The 16831-nt window shown below is 34.7% G+C and overlaps 2 protein-coding genes across 3 annotated transcripts; one reads left to right on the top strand and one right to left on the bottom strand.

The window, feature by feature from the left end:
- Window positions 1–405: 405 nt before the first annotated feature.
- On the bottom strand, window positions 406–5557 carry LOC108377800 (uncharacterized). Its single transcript, XM_017634094.1, has 2 exons — window positions 5081–5557; window positions 406–1148 (listed from the first exon to the last, which is right to left on the bottom strand). The coding sequence occupies exons 1-2, from the start codon at window positions 5537–5539 to the stop codon at window positions 453–455; spliced, it is 1155 nt and encodes a 384-aa protein (XP_017489583.1). The 5' UTR covers window positions 5540–5557; the 3' UTR covers window positions 406–452.
- A 98-nt stretch (window positions 5558–5655) lies between these two features.
- Window positions 5656–16637, top strand: mex1 (midgut expression 1). 2 transcript variants are annotated; one of them, XM_017634096.1, is made up of 2 exons: window positions 5656–5705; window positions 15925–16637. In XM_017634096.1, the coding sequence occupies exons 1-2, from the start codon at window positions 5686–5688 to the stop codon at window positions 16121–16123; spliced, it is 219 nt and encodes a 72-aa protein (XP_017489585.1). In that variant the 5' UTR covers window positions 5656–5685; the 3' UTR covers window positions 16124–16637. The 2 variants fall into 2 exon arrangements, with proteins under 2 accessions (XP_017489585.1, XP_017489584.1); XM_017634095.1 differs by lacking the exon at window positions 5656–5705 and adding an exon at window positions 8811–9537.
- Window positions 16638–16831: the final 194 nt, after the last annotated feature.

Raw genomic sequence — 16831 nt, forward strand, 5'->3', positions numbered from 1 at the left:
TTAAAACTTTTTTTTAGTTATATTTATATTATTATATATTTCAATATTAGTTAATTTTGCAATTTTCGGCTAGACAATATTTGCCCATCTTTAAATACATAATGTGGCTGTCAATTATAAATTGAATTACAAGCTTTACATTAAAAAATTGGAACCAATATAATTTCTTTAAACTGAAATTTACCTTTTTCTAGTTAAAAATTGCACACAAAAACAAAGTAAAGCATGAATGTTTACATAAATTTATATATAGAAAAAATACCAAATCAAATGAGCGATCTGTTATGTAATACATAAAACTTATTATCTGAAATAAAAGATTCAATTTTTAAAGTATTCATTATGGACTGTCGCCAATAACATAGTGCTTAAAAAAAAAAAAACAAAAACAGATACACCTTTCACTGTCGCACCGTGTAATTAGCTATTTTTAGAAAATGTCTTCAAGCGGGTCAAAAATACGCAAAACAATGATCATCCGGCTGTAGCACACGGTCTGTCAGCAACCAAACTGCTCCCTCTATGCCAAAGAAAATTTGTTTAATGTTCTTTGAAGTGAAGTAAACGATCTCATTGTCTTCTGCAGTTAAGTTGCGATGGTAGTCGCAACGCACAATTGCACCAAACTTAGGCACTGCATAGAAGAGTGCTCCCGTACGGCTATCTACCATCATTCCCTTGCTGGGGCCCAACAAGCTGCCTAGCAGCTCTAGCTCAATAGTATTCGATTTGTCGTTCACCTCCACCACCTCTTCATGTTGCGTTTGCTGTTCGGTGAATTCTTTTGCGATTTTATTTGAATTTAGTTTGAGAGCGTTATTCAACTTCTTCTTCAGTTGTGAATTTGGTGTTGCATATAACTTGCCATCCGCATCGGCGAAAAGTAGTTCACGTTGCTGACCGAATGCGATGTCAATTGGTTTAATTGGAAATGGTGTCTCGATGATGCCTTGGAACTTCCGACTATTTAGCGCGCGTCGCTGCCACTTCTGTTCAATTATGTCGTAGGCGAGTATGTGTGCGTCATCTGGACGTAGAAAGTAGACATATTTTTCAACCTTGCAAAGTTCAGGAGGGGGACCCAATTTGATAACCAAATTTTCTGCATCCTTTGGTGTTAAGTAGCGACCGCAATCAATTCGCAATACCTGTGTAGGACGAGCCAAAAATTAATTACATTAAGTTTAATTTATATTACCTTAAACCAGGTTCAAAATCTCGTCATTCGATATCGAACGTAACTCGAATCATTGTTGGGCAAGTTTTCAATTGTAAGGACAATTAATTGTTAATTGTGATATTCTGCAGTTAACATTTAACAAATTTTTAATTGGTTGCCGTATTTTTTATTTTATTTGTAAGCAGGTTAATTGTTATCAAAAAAGTAATTGCAATTAAATTAATTGCCGTGTGCAATTAAAAGTTTGAATGCAATTAATTTGATTGCATTTATTTTCTTAATCAATTAACAAGATGATTGACAAATTAATTGATTAACGCCCAACACTGACTCGAATCGAAATTTGATGGTAAGATAACAGCATTCGATAGCGAGTGCAATTTGCATTGTGGATAAAACAACTGTCACTTTGTAATCTCTCGTTTACGAATACCGCGATTCAGGCCCAGGTTACGAGGCTAAAATACTCAATTTTCACACGATTGGATTTTAGTATTAGCTCCAGAAAAGCTAATATTCATGTACATAGTTAAAGACCAATGACCACAGCGAAATATTTATGTTATGTGACAACATCACGACGAACACGACAAATTAGAGGAGAAGCTAGCTACGAAATGTAAACATTATTTAAAAACTACAACTTCTGGTTCCCATACAATGGCCATAGACAGGCTAGGCTCTTCGGTTAGAACGGTTATTATTCAATTAAAAATGTTTTATCCAAGAGTCAGAATGCTGGCTCCGTCTTGAGGACGAGGAAACTTCCGAACACATTCTTTGTGTCATATATATGTATATAATAGTCAACCCCTTAGTAATAAGGATTTCGACTACGAAAACGCCTTAGGATTAATTAGGGAAGCGAGGCTGTCTTGGACATACTGGGTTAGGAACTCTCTTTAAAGCAGTGTTGCTCAGAGAGAGCTTCTTGTTTTAAGCATCACTGCTTTAAAGGTACAAAAGACCTTTCAGGTCGCAGTGTCCCTTATTCTGACATACCCGTGCTTTTATTTGTCTATCTGTCTTACACCCTTTTCAGTTTGCTTTTAAAAAAGCTCGGTGTGCTTTCTTGGAGATCGAGAGAACTTTCGAACAGCAATCATTGGCTCTAATCCAATAGTTTTCGTGTAAAATCCTGTAAAAATGTCAAACAGCAAAATTACTCTCCGAAATGAGCGTAAAAAGTGAGTAACAACAAAAAGTACAGGAACAAATAAAAAGCAATTTTCTTGTAAAAACGTCAACCAGTGATCGATTGACACCTTTTATGCTTTTACCAGAAGAAAAAGTTCGGGTAAAATCTTGCGACTTCATTCTGTACACAACTCTCTGAAAATCGTTCTCATTTACAGGATTACCTGTAAGTTCATGTAGTACTGGATCAGAGCTATTTTGTGGTCTCAATTGATTTTTTCTCTCTTAATTTCTGAGCAGATAAACTTTGAACGCACTAAAGTGTAGGAGCAGCAGCATGTTAGAACTGTCAGGGAAATTGGGCATTGATTCGTAGGAAAATATTTTAATCGAATTTCCTACGTTCTCACAACATTTTTGTTGTTTGAAAAATAATCACTTAATTAAGGCCAAATATTTGTTTTTTTGTTGTGTCAAATTTCTTTTAAAACAAAATCTAAAAATTAAAAGAAAATGAAATTAAAAAAGAAAAAAAAGTTAAAAAATTAAATTAAATGAGATCCTAAAAATTAAAAGAAATTAAAAATATATATTTCTTTTTAAAATAACGAAATCTAAAACCCAAAAGAAAAATAAATTGAAAAAATAAGAAATAATAAAAAAATAGAAAAAATAATAATAAAAAGATAGAAAAAAATAAAAAGTGTTTATAATTAATCAACTTAAAAAAATACATTCTTCTTTTAATACAATAAGTTCATACAAAAAAATAAAAAAGTAAAGTAAACTAAGTTCCTAAAAATTGTTTTACATTGAAAAATATAATTTTTTTTAAGATAATGAAATCTAATAATTAATAGAAAGTTATATTAAAAAAATATACATATATGTATATGTATATACATTAGGGCGGGTACATTTTTTTTCGACATCGTTCCTAGCAGATTCGGCTTGTACATAAAATTCTAAGAAAAAAGTCCTTTAGACCAGAGCTGCTCACTCCATAAGCACTTGTAGCACATTTGTTTTTGTTTTACCCTGAAGTATAGGCACATATACAAATTTACACTTTAAATATAAAAAAAAAATTCTCGCCCTCCCGTATTCATTATACATATATATATATATGTATATATCAGATATACTGAGCTCCCATATGTCCTGGCATATAAACACAATTCATACGAAAGTGCGTTAGTTTCATATGGAAGGGCAAAGCAAACGTCCTCACATATGAAACTCAGGCACTCCAGTAAAATGTACAAATTTACACAAACAATTATAGAATGAAAAAATAATAAAAAATATGTTCGCCCCAAGGTACATTGAACAGGTAGTATCAGTAGAGCAGCTGATTTGATTTATTTTCAAATTATTTGGTCTCGAAAATGTCAAATATTTTTAATTTTTTCTTACAAAAATTCTGAATTGTTAAAATCCATTTGCACGTGAAACCTTTTTCCATACAAAACAAGCGATTGAATAGCAGCTTTTGGAACGTTCGCCCAACTCAGCAGCACGACCGCTGATTACTGGGCCTTGCAAAGGATGGATCAATGCTTCGAGAAGCAAACAAATTTACTAGGAAAGAAAGTTGCATCAATTTTTATTTTTTCCAATTTCAATTTTTTATTTTTTATAATTTTTTGTATTTCACATGGCACGCTTTGATTTAGAAGAAAAAATTCAGAACAGTTTTTGACACTTTCGATACCAGAAGCAACAACAAAATACACGCAAATGTTGTTTTTGCTCTACTGATACTACCTGTTTAATGTGCCTTGGTACGCCCTAAAAAAAATTTGTATTATAAATTGATTTAATATTCGTGTATACTGAAAGTGAACACGAAATTTATTAAAAAACAAAACACATGGCGTTCATTAAAGTGTGGAAGCGCGAGATTTTTTTGCAAAGGTTTTCAGAGCAAAGCATATAGTGTATGTTGTGCTTTGTAATTATTAAACGAATGACGGGATATTACTTGCAACGCCATTTTTGTAACTTCCCGCAAAAACTTTTTGGAAAACTTCAAAGGGGATATAGAAAATGATTGATTTCCAATCTAAATTCAATATATGGGTGCATCACCTCACGTAATGTTGATAGGATTGCAGACATTTTTATAACGTCGGATTCCAGAAAAAGAGATTTCGCGATTTTGAGGGAAAATATCAACAAATGACCGGCAAACTTCGCGCAAGAAAAAAAAAGAAATTATAAATTATAGTTGGAGAAACTCCAAACCCTCATTAAATTTTATTGCATATTGCTTCAATGGTGCTATCATTTATTAACGCTTTAACGTGGAACATTTATAAGCGAGCAGTGTCCCAAGGAAAATGTTAAATTTGTGCTTGCAATATGATGTAAATATGTGCAAGGATTCCTTCCGCTAAATTTTGGAACTTTTCAGCCACTAGGTCGCTATCATTTCTTAACGCACTGTATTATTCCACATATATGTACTGTAATACTCCCATTGTTAACAAGTTTCATTCACTAATCGTACAATAAAAAAATTAACTTGTACTTTTTGCTTCATTTAAATAAATAAAAAAAATCTCAGTGTACACATAAATTTTCTACATAGATGTGTTGTGATTTCACTTCAATATAAAAGTTTTGAGCAGCCCTGCTTTATTATTATTGCACAAACTTATACGTACATACATACATATGTAGTATGTACATATGTATGTCGTTGGAGGCGTTTTTAAAAAGCTCCTTCAATTATAAATCCCCCCTCTCTCTCTCACTCACCTCAGCATCGTTCCGAATTAAGTCATAAACCAACAACTTTGGTGGACACATATTCGCGTTTTCCGACTCCATTTCCTCCCATCCGGCATCCAACACCCACAGTCGCCCCAAATTATCCACTTGCGTCCAAATAGCCTTCTGTATTAAATCACAATCACTTCTGTTACCATTAGCGTGCGCATATATGTGTGGATAAATCGTACTTTGTAGCGGCACATATCTTTCAGGCCATTTGGTTGCGATCAACGTCGGAAATAGTTCGCTATCGACGCTAATACAAAGGAATACACGCAAATAATGCAGCGAAAGATGGCGCACGCGATAGGATTCAGTCAGGCCAGTCTGTGCTAAGTGCCAGGCTATGCTCGTATGGATTTGTGACGCCATTATCGTAACACCAATCAGAGTGATAATTATAGTGGAATATGCAAGTTTGCTATTTATTTGTGTTGATGACATTTTCGTGTTCCGTAGATTTGAAGGTGGTAACGTCCGAATGGTTTATGGAGAGCTTTTCAGCTCTTTACGTTAGAAGGGAGTTTGCAACTAAATGCAATTGAATTGACCTCCACACTGTCGGGCTGTGGCTCAAAATATTTCGCTTCATGCACGTTCTAAGCGCTGTGTGAGTGAGCTGAGCTGCTTTGTTTTCAATCGTTTATGAAAAAGTGGAAATTGGTATTCGATTGCAAGTGTCCAAAATTATGCTGAGCTCGGCAAAGGTATTCTATATCAAATGGTCAATTGCTTGGTTCGCGGCAAACCGGCGCAACAATGCTTGTGAGTGAGTTGTGCAATGCCAACGCTTGCCGCTAGCAAAAAAAAATTCAGTGAATACATATCGCTCATTTAATAAAAGACTGTCGCAAGTCAAAAACACATAATTTTTGAGTTATCTGGTCTATCACTGCATTCATCGTAGTCCGTGAAATTTACCAATCTGAATTGTAACGAACAAATGTACCTATAATATTTACATATATGCTATGAAAAAGGCGGCCGCTGTGGTGTAGTGGGTAGCAGTGCGCGCTACCATTCCGCAGGGTCTGGGTTCAAACGCGGTTCAACCCAACATCAAAAAATAAAAAACAAAAAATAAATGTTTTTTCTAAAGCGGTCGCCCCTCGGCAGGCAATAGCAAACCTCTGCGTGTATTTCTGCCTTGAAAAACCACTTGTCATAAAAACGCAATGTGACAACATCAATGCGCACGCCACAAATCGGAGGAGAAGCTCCTGTTGGGGGAAAAACCGTGAAGTTTTATGTAAAGTTAAATCTCGGAAGGCACCGTTTCACAAAGTTAATGCGCAGACGATCTTCTTGTTCTATTACCCTGAGTTGAGTGTGGAAGAGTGTATAAGCTTCTTGTCATCTACATTGGCCCCTGAGAAGAGTCTTGATTACAATGTGTAGGGGAGGGGAAGGTCAAGAAGCATCTCGACATCCGCGGTTGGTGTTGTTCTCATCGCGCCAGTGATGCCCAGGCAGGCCAGTTTATGTAGCCTACTGAGCCTGGACTGCGTGGACTTCACTTCCACCAGACGGGTTCAGCAGTAAGAATGGGTTTGGAGATGGCATTATACATTATCCTTGCCAGTTTAGGTCTGATGACCTGCTTCCATCCCATTAGTTTCCAGCAGGTCAAAAGAGCTTGTCATCAAGCATAACTCCTAGATATATGACCCCTTTGGAGAAGTTCATCATTTCTCCTTGAAATAATGGTTCTGGTAATTTTTCCCTTTTCCTGGAGAAAATGACTATGCTAGTCTCCTTGGGGTTTGTTACTGCACCAATTGGCGACTATGTTCATAGCATTCTGTAGGAAGTTGGGGATAGTGTCTTCGAACCTACCTCACATTAGGAAGACAGTGTCATCTGCATACGCCCTGAACGACGAAGCCATTTTAACTAAGAAGGCAGAGTAGTTCGTCTTCTATGATCGATCGTAGCAGAAGGGAGATCACTCCCTGCTGGGGGCAACTTTCCGTTGCTAAGAATTTGACTCTTTTCTGTCCATCAACCCGTTTCCGCCGGACGCAAAGGTCTATTAGCGAGTGTTCCGTGTTATCGAAAGCGCCCTCCAAGTCCACGTCCGTCACCTCCTCGACCTTCGATTTGCCTTGTTAGACATCGAAGAGCGTGAATTGTAGATCTTTCCGGAAGATAGGCAAATTGGTATCTATGCAAAGGGTTCCCGGTAAAGAAACTATCACTGGTATGCTTTTCTAGGATGCTTTTCAATGTTTTAAGTAGAAAATACATTCGAATAATGGGTCGGTATAACTTTGGTTGATCTGCTGGTTTTTCCCCCAACTTTGGGTTGTAGCGGACCGTCACTTCCTGTAGTGGAAGGGACCTCCACACAAAACATGCTCTGAAAAAGGGTAGCAAGCCGAGTGAAGTGTAAGGTGCTGGTAAGACATTATTACGTGCTCCTATTTCCTACGGGGTTCGTACATATACATATATGTATATACATATGTATGCACGTACATAATTTTCCCTGTGATAACTGAATGTGTCATCATAGCCAGCTTTTGCTTGTTTGTTTATCACCTCGCAGCGAACGCGGTAATTAAATCTTATCGGTTAACCTTTTTGTAGCCAAAATTTGTTACTTATACATATCGTGTCTAGGGACGCAATACCTCGCATACACCAGATTAAATACCATATGAATGCCCTGATTGCCAAATCGATTAACTCCAATTTTTGACACATCTTAAATTTAAGTTTAAAGCATTTGGTTTAGTCATAAGTTATTATATTTATAATAACTTTACACAATATTCATACAGATAATATTTATAATAATATCATAAATGGAATTTTAACACATTGGCTGCCAAGTGAATTTGGCGAAAAAATCGTCACCGGTGCCCAAGCAGTTTTTTATATAGTTAAAATTTACCTCAGAGTTTTTATCATAAAACAGACAAAAACCATCATGAGCTATGAAAATTGAGCCAAAAATGAATTGAGAATAAGTAGCAGACTATTCTGAAAATATAAAAAATTTCAGTGGAGTGTCGCACGAAAGCGAATGACAAGGTCGAATGTAAAACAAACCCTGCCGTACGCTTTCCTGCGACGTGCCACGTGGTAGTCAAAGTGTTAAAAAATATCGTACATTATTTAATCGCATCTCTCAACTTTTTGTTAATGGAGTTACCCGTTTTGGCAAGTGAAGCACTCATATATAAGACATTATTTACTTTTAACTTTATGGAGTAGGCTGCTATTGAGTCGAATTAATACTTGTCGTATGCGAGGTATTGCGTGCCAAACGTCGATATATGCGCAGAAATAATATTTTTCATAATTTTCTTTCTAACTAGAGGTTATAAGTAGTAGAGAAGTAAAAACAAATAGGGTTGAGCTGAAGGCATATGCAACAGGCATATGCAACAGAGCCCAATAGAGGAATAACAACATTTACCAGTATTTTGTTGTTGCATAGCTTCTAAACCGTCAAAAAATATCATAGTGGACTACGTGAAATATAAACAAAAATTTAAACTAAAAAATGTCGTTGTAAATTTGTTTGCACTAACTCATTCTTTGCAATGGACTATGATCAGCGTTTGTCCTCCTGAGTATAGCGAACGTTCCAAAGATTGGTTTTCAATCGCTTTTTTTGAAGTTGCCATGCAAATACGTTTTGAAAATTAAGAATTTTTGAGAAAAAAGTTACAATGTTTGACAGAAACAAAATACTACTACTTGTTCAACATGCCTTGGGTTGAACCGTACACCGATCGTAGTAGATTTGCTCTTTAGAATTCTGCGCTAATTTGCTTAACATGAAATTTGCTTTTAAAATAAAATAAGGAAATGATGTAACTTCAATCTTTGCTCTTGCTACGTAAGAGTTAAAGAGGTTCTATAAATTGTTTATGGATCTCCGCAAGGGTTAAGCTTTTGCAATAAAAGCAAAATATCACAAACTGTATACACAAATGATGCCTAAAATTGTCAAATGATTAATAAGCCTTCTTTCCAACCATACACTTCCTTTCAGAGTGAAGTTATCTATGAAATTGGAAGCTAAAATTCAATATCAGTTCAAATATTTTCTGACGTATCCACATACAAACGGTGTTTGTTCTGTATTGAGGTGTAATTGGTAACAACACAAAATTCACCCGCCAGTTACTGTTCACGATTGCTAACAAAATAACGTGTTTGCGCGTTTCTCATACGAAAAAAATTAGCACAGTTATAACCTCGTTAATCATCGACACCTACATACATAAGTATTTATTATCAACGAACGAACCTATTAGAAAAATAATAATATTTTTAGTGCTTCACTCAAACACTGAGGATAACAGTCTGCCTTTTAGAAGAAATTAAATAACTTAGAGTGAGCTAATTGTCGAAAACAAAACAAAATCAGTCAAGATGTGCGGCGCTTTGTGGGAGTGTATCAAATGTCCCGGAAAGGTTGTGTGTTGGTAAGCAAAATAGAATTTAAATCAAAGAAATCGTTATACATATACAAGCATGCATATTTTACATACCAACCCTGTAAACCATTTTTTTCAGAGTATTCTGAATTGTAGAGAAATTTTTGAGGAATCCGTGAAGATCTCAACCGATTTTTTGTCGAATTTTCGAAAAAGAAATAAACTGTGCACACTTCGATCCTTTTACGAAATTTCGGAAGAAAATCGGTAAAGAAATCAAAATAATGCTGCTATGTGAAGAATTTCTTGCAGAATTTTTCAGAATTTTCCTTATTTTTCGTACATAAATTTCTTTACGAGTTCGTGTCAACCACTTCATATAATTTTCTTTGAATATTCGTAAAATGCAATCTTTAGCTTAAAATAAAATTTGAAAACTATTTCCAAACTAAAATTAGGTTTACTGCAAATTATAGGGAGCGACAGAGTCATCCAAATAATATCAGAATTTTAATAAACCTAAGCAGATAGAGAAATAAAATTTTTATACTTACATATTGTCGCTTGGCGCGCAATGCCTCCTACACGTCAAATGCAATACCAAGAATAACGTAGTCTGTAAATTAAAAAAAAAAAAAACAAAAAAAAACGTATTTTCTTCAAAACATTTAAATGGATTTCGAACTGAACTTACCAAGTGTGAGCTTCTACTAGTCAACAATTGAGATGGGCTAACCAAAATTAATTGTTTTCTGTGCCAGCTCATACGTGGTATTGCATTTGACGGATACGAGGTATTGCGCGCCAAGCGACGATATGTGCGGTCTACTCTCCATTTAAAGAACCGTATGGCCAAAATATATGCAAGTACATCTCTGTGTTCATATGGAATAGTAGCTTATGCCGAAAGGCTGGCTTTCGTATAATGCGGCATTCGCAGCATACGATTGCGAGCCGTTGAAGAACTTTTGGAAAATAAACTCTCTCTAGCCCATAGTTACAGTGATTCGATAGAAAACGCTTTTATAAAAGGAAAAAATTTAGTCTATCTACATATGTACATATGTACATACATATGTGGGTGATTCACTACAAATTGTAATTTTTCCAAATCTAAAATTTTAAAATTAGTTGAAAATTGTTGTCGGACCTTTTACTACAACCCTTATCTAGTGTTCCCAGGCAATTGTGCATTTACTGTACTCTGCTGCCACAGCACTGACTTTAAAAGTCGAAAATAATACGTACATATGTATATCTATTAATTTTAATGAAGACGACTTGTATTTTCATGTATAAAATACTTTTATTTATTCAACGACATTAAAATTAGTAGTGTTCTACTCCGAGTTACCACCAAGTGAAGAAAAGGTGGTTAAATAAAAATTCAATTCATTCATTCATTCATTCATTCATTCATTCATTAGTAGTGTTCTACTCCGAGTTACCACCAAGTGAAGAAAAGGTGGTTAAATAAAAATTCAATTCATTCATTCATTCATTCATTCATTCATTCATTAGTAGTGTTCTACTCCGAGTTACCACCAAGTGAAGAAAAGGTGGTTAAATAAAAATTCAATTCATTCACATTTTATTCGGTGGGTCTAAATTTCAGACATTAACCTAACAGCGCGCCGAACCTGAACTATTAAACATCTGTTAATTCAAGATTCACCGGAATCGTCACTCTACAATATTCAATAGCGCGTGACGTCTTGGAAAACGAAAAATGGCGACGGTACAACGAAATTAAAATGTCTCTAATATATGTATGTTTAATATAACTAGGGGGCAAGACTTTAAAGGCTACTCCGTAAAGTAATTGCCATAAAAATAAAAAATTAACTGCATAATCGGACGAGAATGACGGCGGAAATGCTACAATTTACGATAAGGACATGCCTTGGTATTGACATTTTGACTAGTTTTTTAATCTTGAATCGAATGTAGGGTGACCAGATGAGAGAACAAGTTCCCTCTCCCCTCCACGACAAGACACACAATCGCATCTTTGTAGTTCATGGTTATTAAAAAAGCCGAAATTCGAGATTTTTCAAGCGTTTGTTAAACATTCTGCTTTTGAGCGTAGTATTAAGTATTTGACAATAATGATCACAACATAAACAATAAATTTAATAAGTACCTTCGCTTCTATTTTACTGTATATCTACTACACAATGACACTTCCGAAATAAGGTTAGGATGGCTACTTATCTATACAATCTCCGTTCGACGTCCCCAGTGTGAACTAGCGCATACTTACGCGGGAACCTTAGAGTACAACTCCACAACAAGCTTTTCAGGCGTTCGTCGCTTTTCAGGAAGCACTCCATTCAGCTATGAGTTGACTAATACAGCTCGAGGCCGCAACGCCTAAAAAACCTGCTATGGAGCTTCAGCTTTAACTTCTATATAAGTGTTTCCATGATGACGGACGTTACATTCGTACGACTTTCGAGTCAAGTATGAAGTCACTTACAAAAAAAAAAAGTTGCCATTGTCTAGCATTTATACCGTCCTTTGGTTGACAAAAAATTAGGTGCGCTTGGAACTCGAGAAAATTTATGAAAAAGAGGTCATAACGGACGCGACTAAAACAGAAGCGGTTTCAGAGTACATGTAAAAATCTGAATACCAAATTTAAAGCTATAAAGCCGTTTGAGCCCTATGTTATTATCGGGCGCCTAAAATGTTTGTAAAAATCAGGACACTAGGCGGGAAGAGAAAAATCAGTCAGGACACTTTAATTCGACCCTGAAATCAGGACATATCTTGATAAATCAGGACGTCTGGTCACCCTAATCGAATGTGCTCTGCATTACTAATTTTTGTAAATGAAGTATGTATGTATGTACATACATATATAGATTACTGCCATCTTTATTGATATTGTGAAAAATTTTAGCATTTTATCATCATTGCGCGATAATAGATAGGCTGAGCAAGAATAGGACAGTTTGTAGAGAATCATCCATAGCTAAGGTAAGGGATTTAGCAACAAAATTCAAAATACCATTGTTTGCAACTTATGTTTAGTTATTTGTTTTTAATAATTTTAATTTAAAATATACATAATTCAATCTATATAAACAGAAACCATATATCGCACACGGTCTTCAAAAGTGACACAACTCAAAGAATGGCATTCTTGAAATTATGCGCTAAAAATGTACGCAGAGCTTTTATTTACCTTTCAGCAAAAGCTGGAGCAAATTTTTTTTATAATTTGTTGAAAAAACCTAAGGTAAAGTCTTCCTTGCAAATATGATTAGCAAGTGCTAAGAAATAATTTTTCGTATTTTCTTATGAACGTGTCATTTTGAGTTGTGTTTGAAGATGGTATGCGATATGTAAATAAATACAAGTTTCAATAATTTCATAAATTTCACAAAAATTAATCAATCTTCAAAAAATTGTCATCAAATTTTTAAACAGAATCTTTAGGGTATGCAGTCAAATTTCAGTCTGATAAAGTGCAATTTACAAGCAGGGTTGGGCACGCTGCACTGAGCATACCATTATCACCAATCGTGTAATGGTAGTGAAATTGGAAATGCATTTGCACTAAGTGCATAGTGGTAGTGAAATTTGCAATGCACTATCACTGCAGCCCTAGTAGTAATGAAAATCTCGATTTAGTGCAGCGTGCCCATCCCGGTTTACAAATTTCCGATATTTTCTTATTTTTCGTAATTTTTCTTCAAAACGAGCATTCTCCCTATAAATGAAACTTCTCCGACGCTCTGATTTTTGAGGAAAAATAATTCAAGTGACTCTTTGTATAGTCAACAAAGTACAGAATATGGTTGTCACTTCTTTAATTTTGAGGCTAGACACTTTAATAGCCGCTTTCACGAAACTTAATAGTAGAAGTGAAATTTATATTTATTTTTTGTTTAATCCCTCATTTATGTACATAAGCTTTACTGGAACACGTGATAAAAGTTTAGTTTTTAAAATTTGTTTTCCGTGTTTTTTCTTGCGCTCAAATCAGTGATAAACACCTTTAACAAAGCTACAAATAATCACATTGAAATAAAGACTAAATCGAAAGGAAAAACTTAAAATAATTTTTTATTCAAATTACTTTCGTGAAACCGGCTATTAAGTTTTAGTTTCATTTACTCCCGTTTTAATTATTAATATAAAAGACCAGCAAAACTAATAAAGCTCACCAGCTACTCTAATAAAGAATGTACATTAGGGTGGTCCAAAAATGCATGTGAAAAGGTAAAATCTGAATTTGAATGCTCTCACCCCTTAGGATTGTTTTATACCGAAAAAACTATACCCCCGTTTTTTTTTCTTTCAAAGTTGTCCATGTATTTTATAAGGGGGAAAACAAGTTTTCAAGAATGGTATAAAATTCTCGAATATCAATATTTTTCGATCGGAAAACTTGTTTATTATACCAGTTTTTAGTACTGGCGAGTTTTTGTGGGTCCCCTCATTGAAATTTTCGAGATTTTTAGGGATTCTTTAAACAATGGTTTTCCCATATAAAATATACACATGGAAAACTTTTAGCGCTTTCAGCGCCCTGTAAATATTAAAATAAAACAGGGGTATAATTTTTTCGGTATAGAATAATCTTAGGGGTGACAGCATTCAATTTCCGACTTTATGGTTTATGGACCGCCCTAATGTATATGCAGCCTAATTAGTGTAGCTTTTACTAAGTGGCTCATGATCATGCCTAACTGTAATTGACTATCAAATGGGATAGGTCGATAATTATTTTAGTTAAGTTAAGGGTCAGAGACCCGTCCTTTTCAATGTTAATGTAAACTTCTCATGAAACCTAAAATACGTATGAATATTCAACATATCTGATTTACGAGTGCTTTGCCACTCCTATGTATGTATGTAAATATGGCTAGTAAATATTATGACCAAGTACTCTTAGATATATGTATATGGTATTCGCATTATAAAGTGTAATTTGCTTTGAAATACTCACAACTGAGATACTTAGAGAACAATTTACACATACACATACAATATGTATGGATGTACTGAATTAAATCACTAAAAGACGATAAGGCATTTTTCCAATATGGCCGAGTCTAATGAACGGTATCAATTCTTTGATAAGAAAATTTTTATAAATCGAATAATCGACGAGGCACTTATGTATTCCCTTTATGAAGGTATGTACACATCGTCGTTTAAAGTACAAAACCGCGTATCGTCGTTCTGCAAAACCGCGTAACTGACATTTTTTGCCAAAAATTCGATTTGCTCACCGAAGTCTTGGCTCAAGCATTATCCATTCGCCCGGAAATATACTAGCCAGAAATGCGATTGCTTTATAAAAGAGAGAACAATTTTGAAATATGAGTGTTTCTGCTCTCTACAAAATAATGTATGGTTTTTTTTTACTTTAAACGGCGATATGTATGTATGTAAATATATGTTCATATATGTATAGTAGTCTATTAGGTACTCGTTACTTATAATATACCAATAGGTGGCTTAACTAGTAAGACAATTTAAAAGTTTATAACCAATATGACTAAGCAAGCCTTTTTCTCTTGTTAGTAACCTATGTTTTGAATTGCATTGGTTCGAGTCGACATACGCCATTACTTAACCCTACTGTCGATGTGGAAAACTTACTACAGCCAGTATTGGTAATGAAGAAATGTGACACGACTGGTATCGGCACTGTGCTGAATATGGCTTAACGACGAAACCGGTTTGTCTCCAAACCAAACTTGACCAGGGATTATGGAAATTCGTTCCAAAATTAAACCTTTTCCCCTCCTGTCGAAAAAATCGATCAACATTAGCATGTCGAAAAACAACCTTTCTAAAGCACATGCCTCCTGTTGTCTATTTTTCGCTTTTTACTGCCTATTTTTCTTACTTTTTTTCCTGTACCTCCTGTATTTGTAAAATCTGCTCCTTTAAAATGTTTAACGCACATCAAGGCATTTCGCTGCAGCTCTGCCCCACAGCTGCTTTCGCAACGCTCCTTACGAGAAGGACATTGAGGCTTGTTAAACAAATTAGTGGTATCTGCTTTATATTTAACACCACATAAAAAACAACGTTTCGGGTGCTGTATTTTTAACACTTACACTAAGTATAAACCGCACAACACTACAAAAATTCAAATGTTAATTAAAATTTGTTATTAACGAACATTAAAAAAAAAACAACGATATGACATTCAAAGCTTAACGAAATATAGGAAATAAAATAAAATCAAGTTGAAGTTTAAAGGTTTGGTTCTCATGAGAGCAACGTCATTTTGGCTTCTACCCGTATTTATGTGCCTTGGTTTTATATTGCCTACATCCTAAAAATCCATACCCTGGTAATTATTTTGCCTTCCTTAATTATACAATTAAATTTGCAATTATGCTCCATCATAATACGTAAATGTGTACTTAAAATGCTTTTAATTTACAAAACTTTTTCTCTTTACAGCTGCTGCAAATGCGCCCTGAATATGTTTCTCGGCGTTTTTTGTTCGGTCATTGTATTAGCTGTTATTATCGGCCTGATCGTTTACTTCACTGTGTATTACCACAAGGATAGTTCCAGTAACAATCAAGAAAAGCTAGTAAGACAAGTGATCACTGCTGCCCCGCTAACATTTAAGGAGTACTTCCAGCAACAAAATTAAATACACATACATACATATCTAATACTTAGACTAACACGGAGTTGAGGCATTTTCAATTATTTACTTAGGTTAAGCAATGAGTATTATTGTGTTATAATTATTTATGTGGTTGATTTTTTTTTTTTTTTTTTAATACTGATTTTATAGTTCTAATGGCAAAATTTAACTATTTTTAATGTTATTTAGTTTAAGTGAATTTTGTGTTATTTGCAACGACAATTAAAATTTTATTATAGTATACGTCGGTGATACTGCAAAACATGCTATGTTACTTATTACCTTTGGTGCTTAATTGATCTTTTATCTGTATCTGATCGCTTTTGGCAATCGTTCATCTTCATCAGCCAAAGGTATACAGTTTTGTCATTCGTTTATTAGGGTGTAACGATTTGCAGATGCATTCCTGTACAAGTAAGAGACCATCTAAGTGTCAAGGGTACTTATAGACATTGAACGTTTTGCAGTATCACCGACGATATGTACATACGTAATGTACATGGCGTTGTGTAATTCGAAATTCATGGAAAGAAAGTAAATAAAAATTNACAAGTAAGAGACCATCTAAGTGTCAAGGGTACTTATAGACATTGAACGTTTTGCAGTATCACCGACGATATGTACATACGTAATGTACATGGCGTTGTGTAATTCGAAATTCATGGAAAGAAAGTAAATAAAAATTGTATTTTGAAGTATTAAAAAACGTCA

Source organism: Rhagoletis zephyria, unplaced genomic scaffold (assembly GCF_001687245.7).
Source record: "Rhagoletis zephyria isolate East Lansing unplaced genomic scaffold, Rhagoletis_zephyria_1.1 Rzeph_scaffold_12719, whole genome shotgun sequence".
Classification (NCBI taxonomy): Eukaryota; Metazoa; Arthropoda; class Insecta; order Diptera; family Tephritidae; genus Rhagoletis; species Rhagoletis zephyria.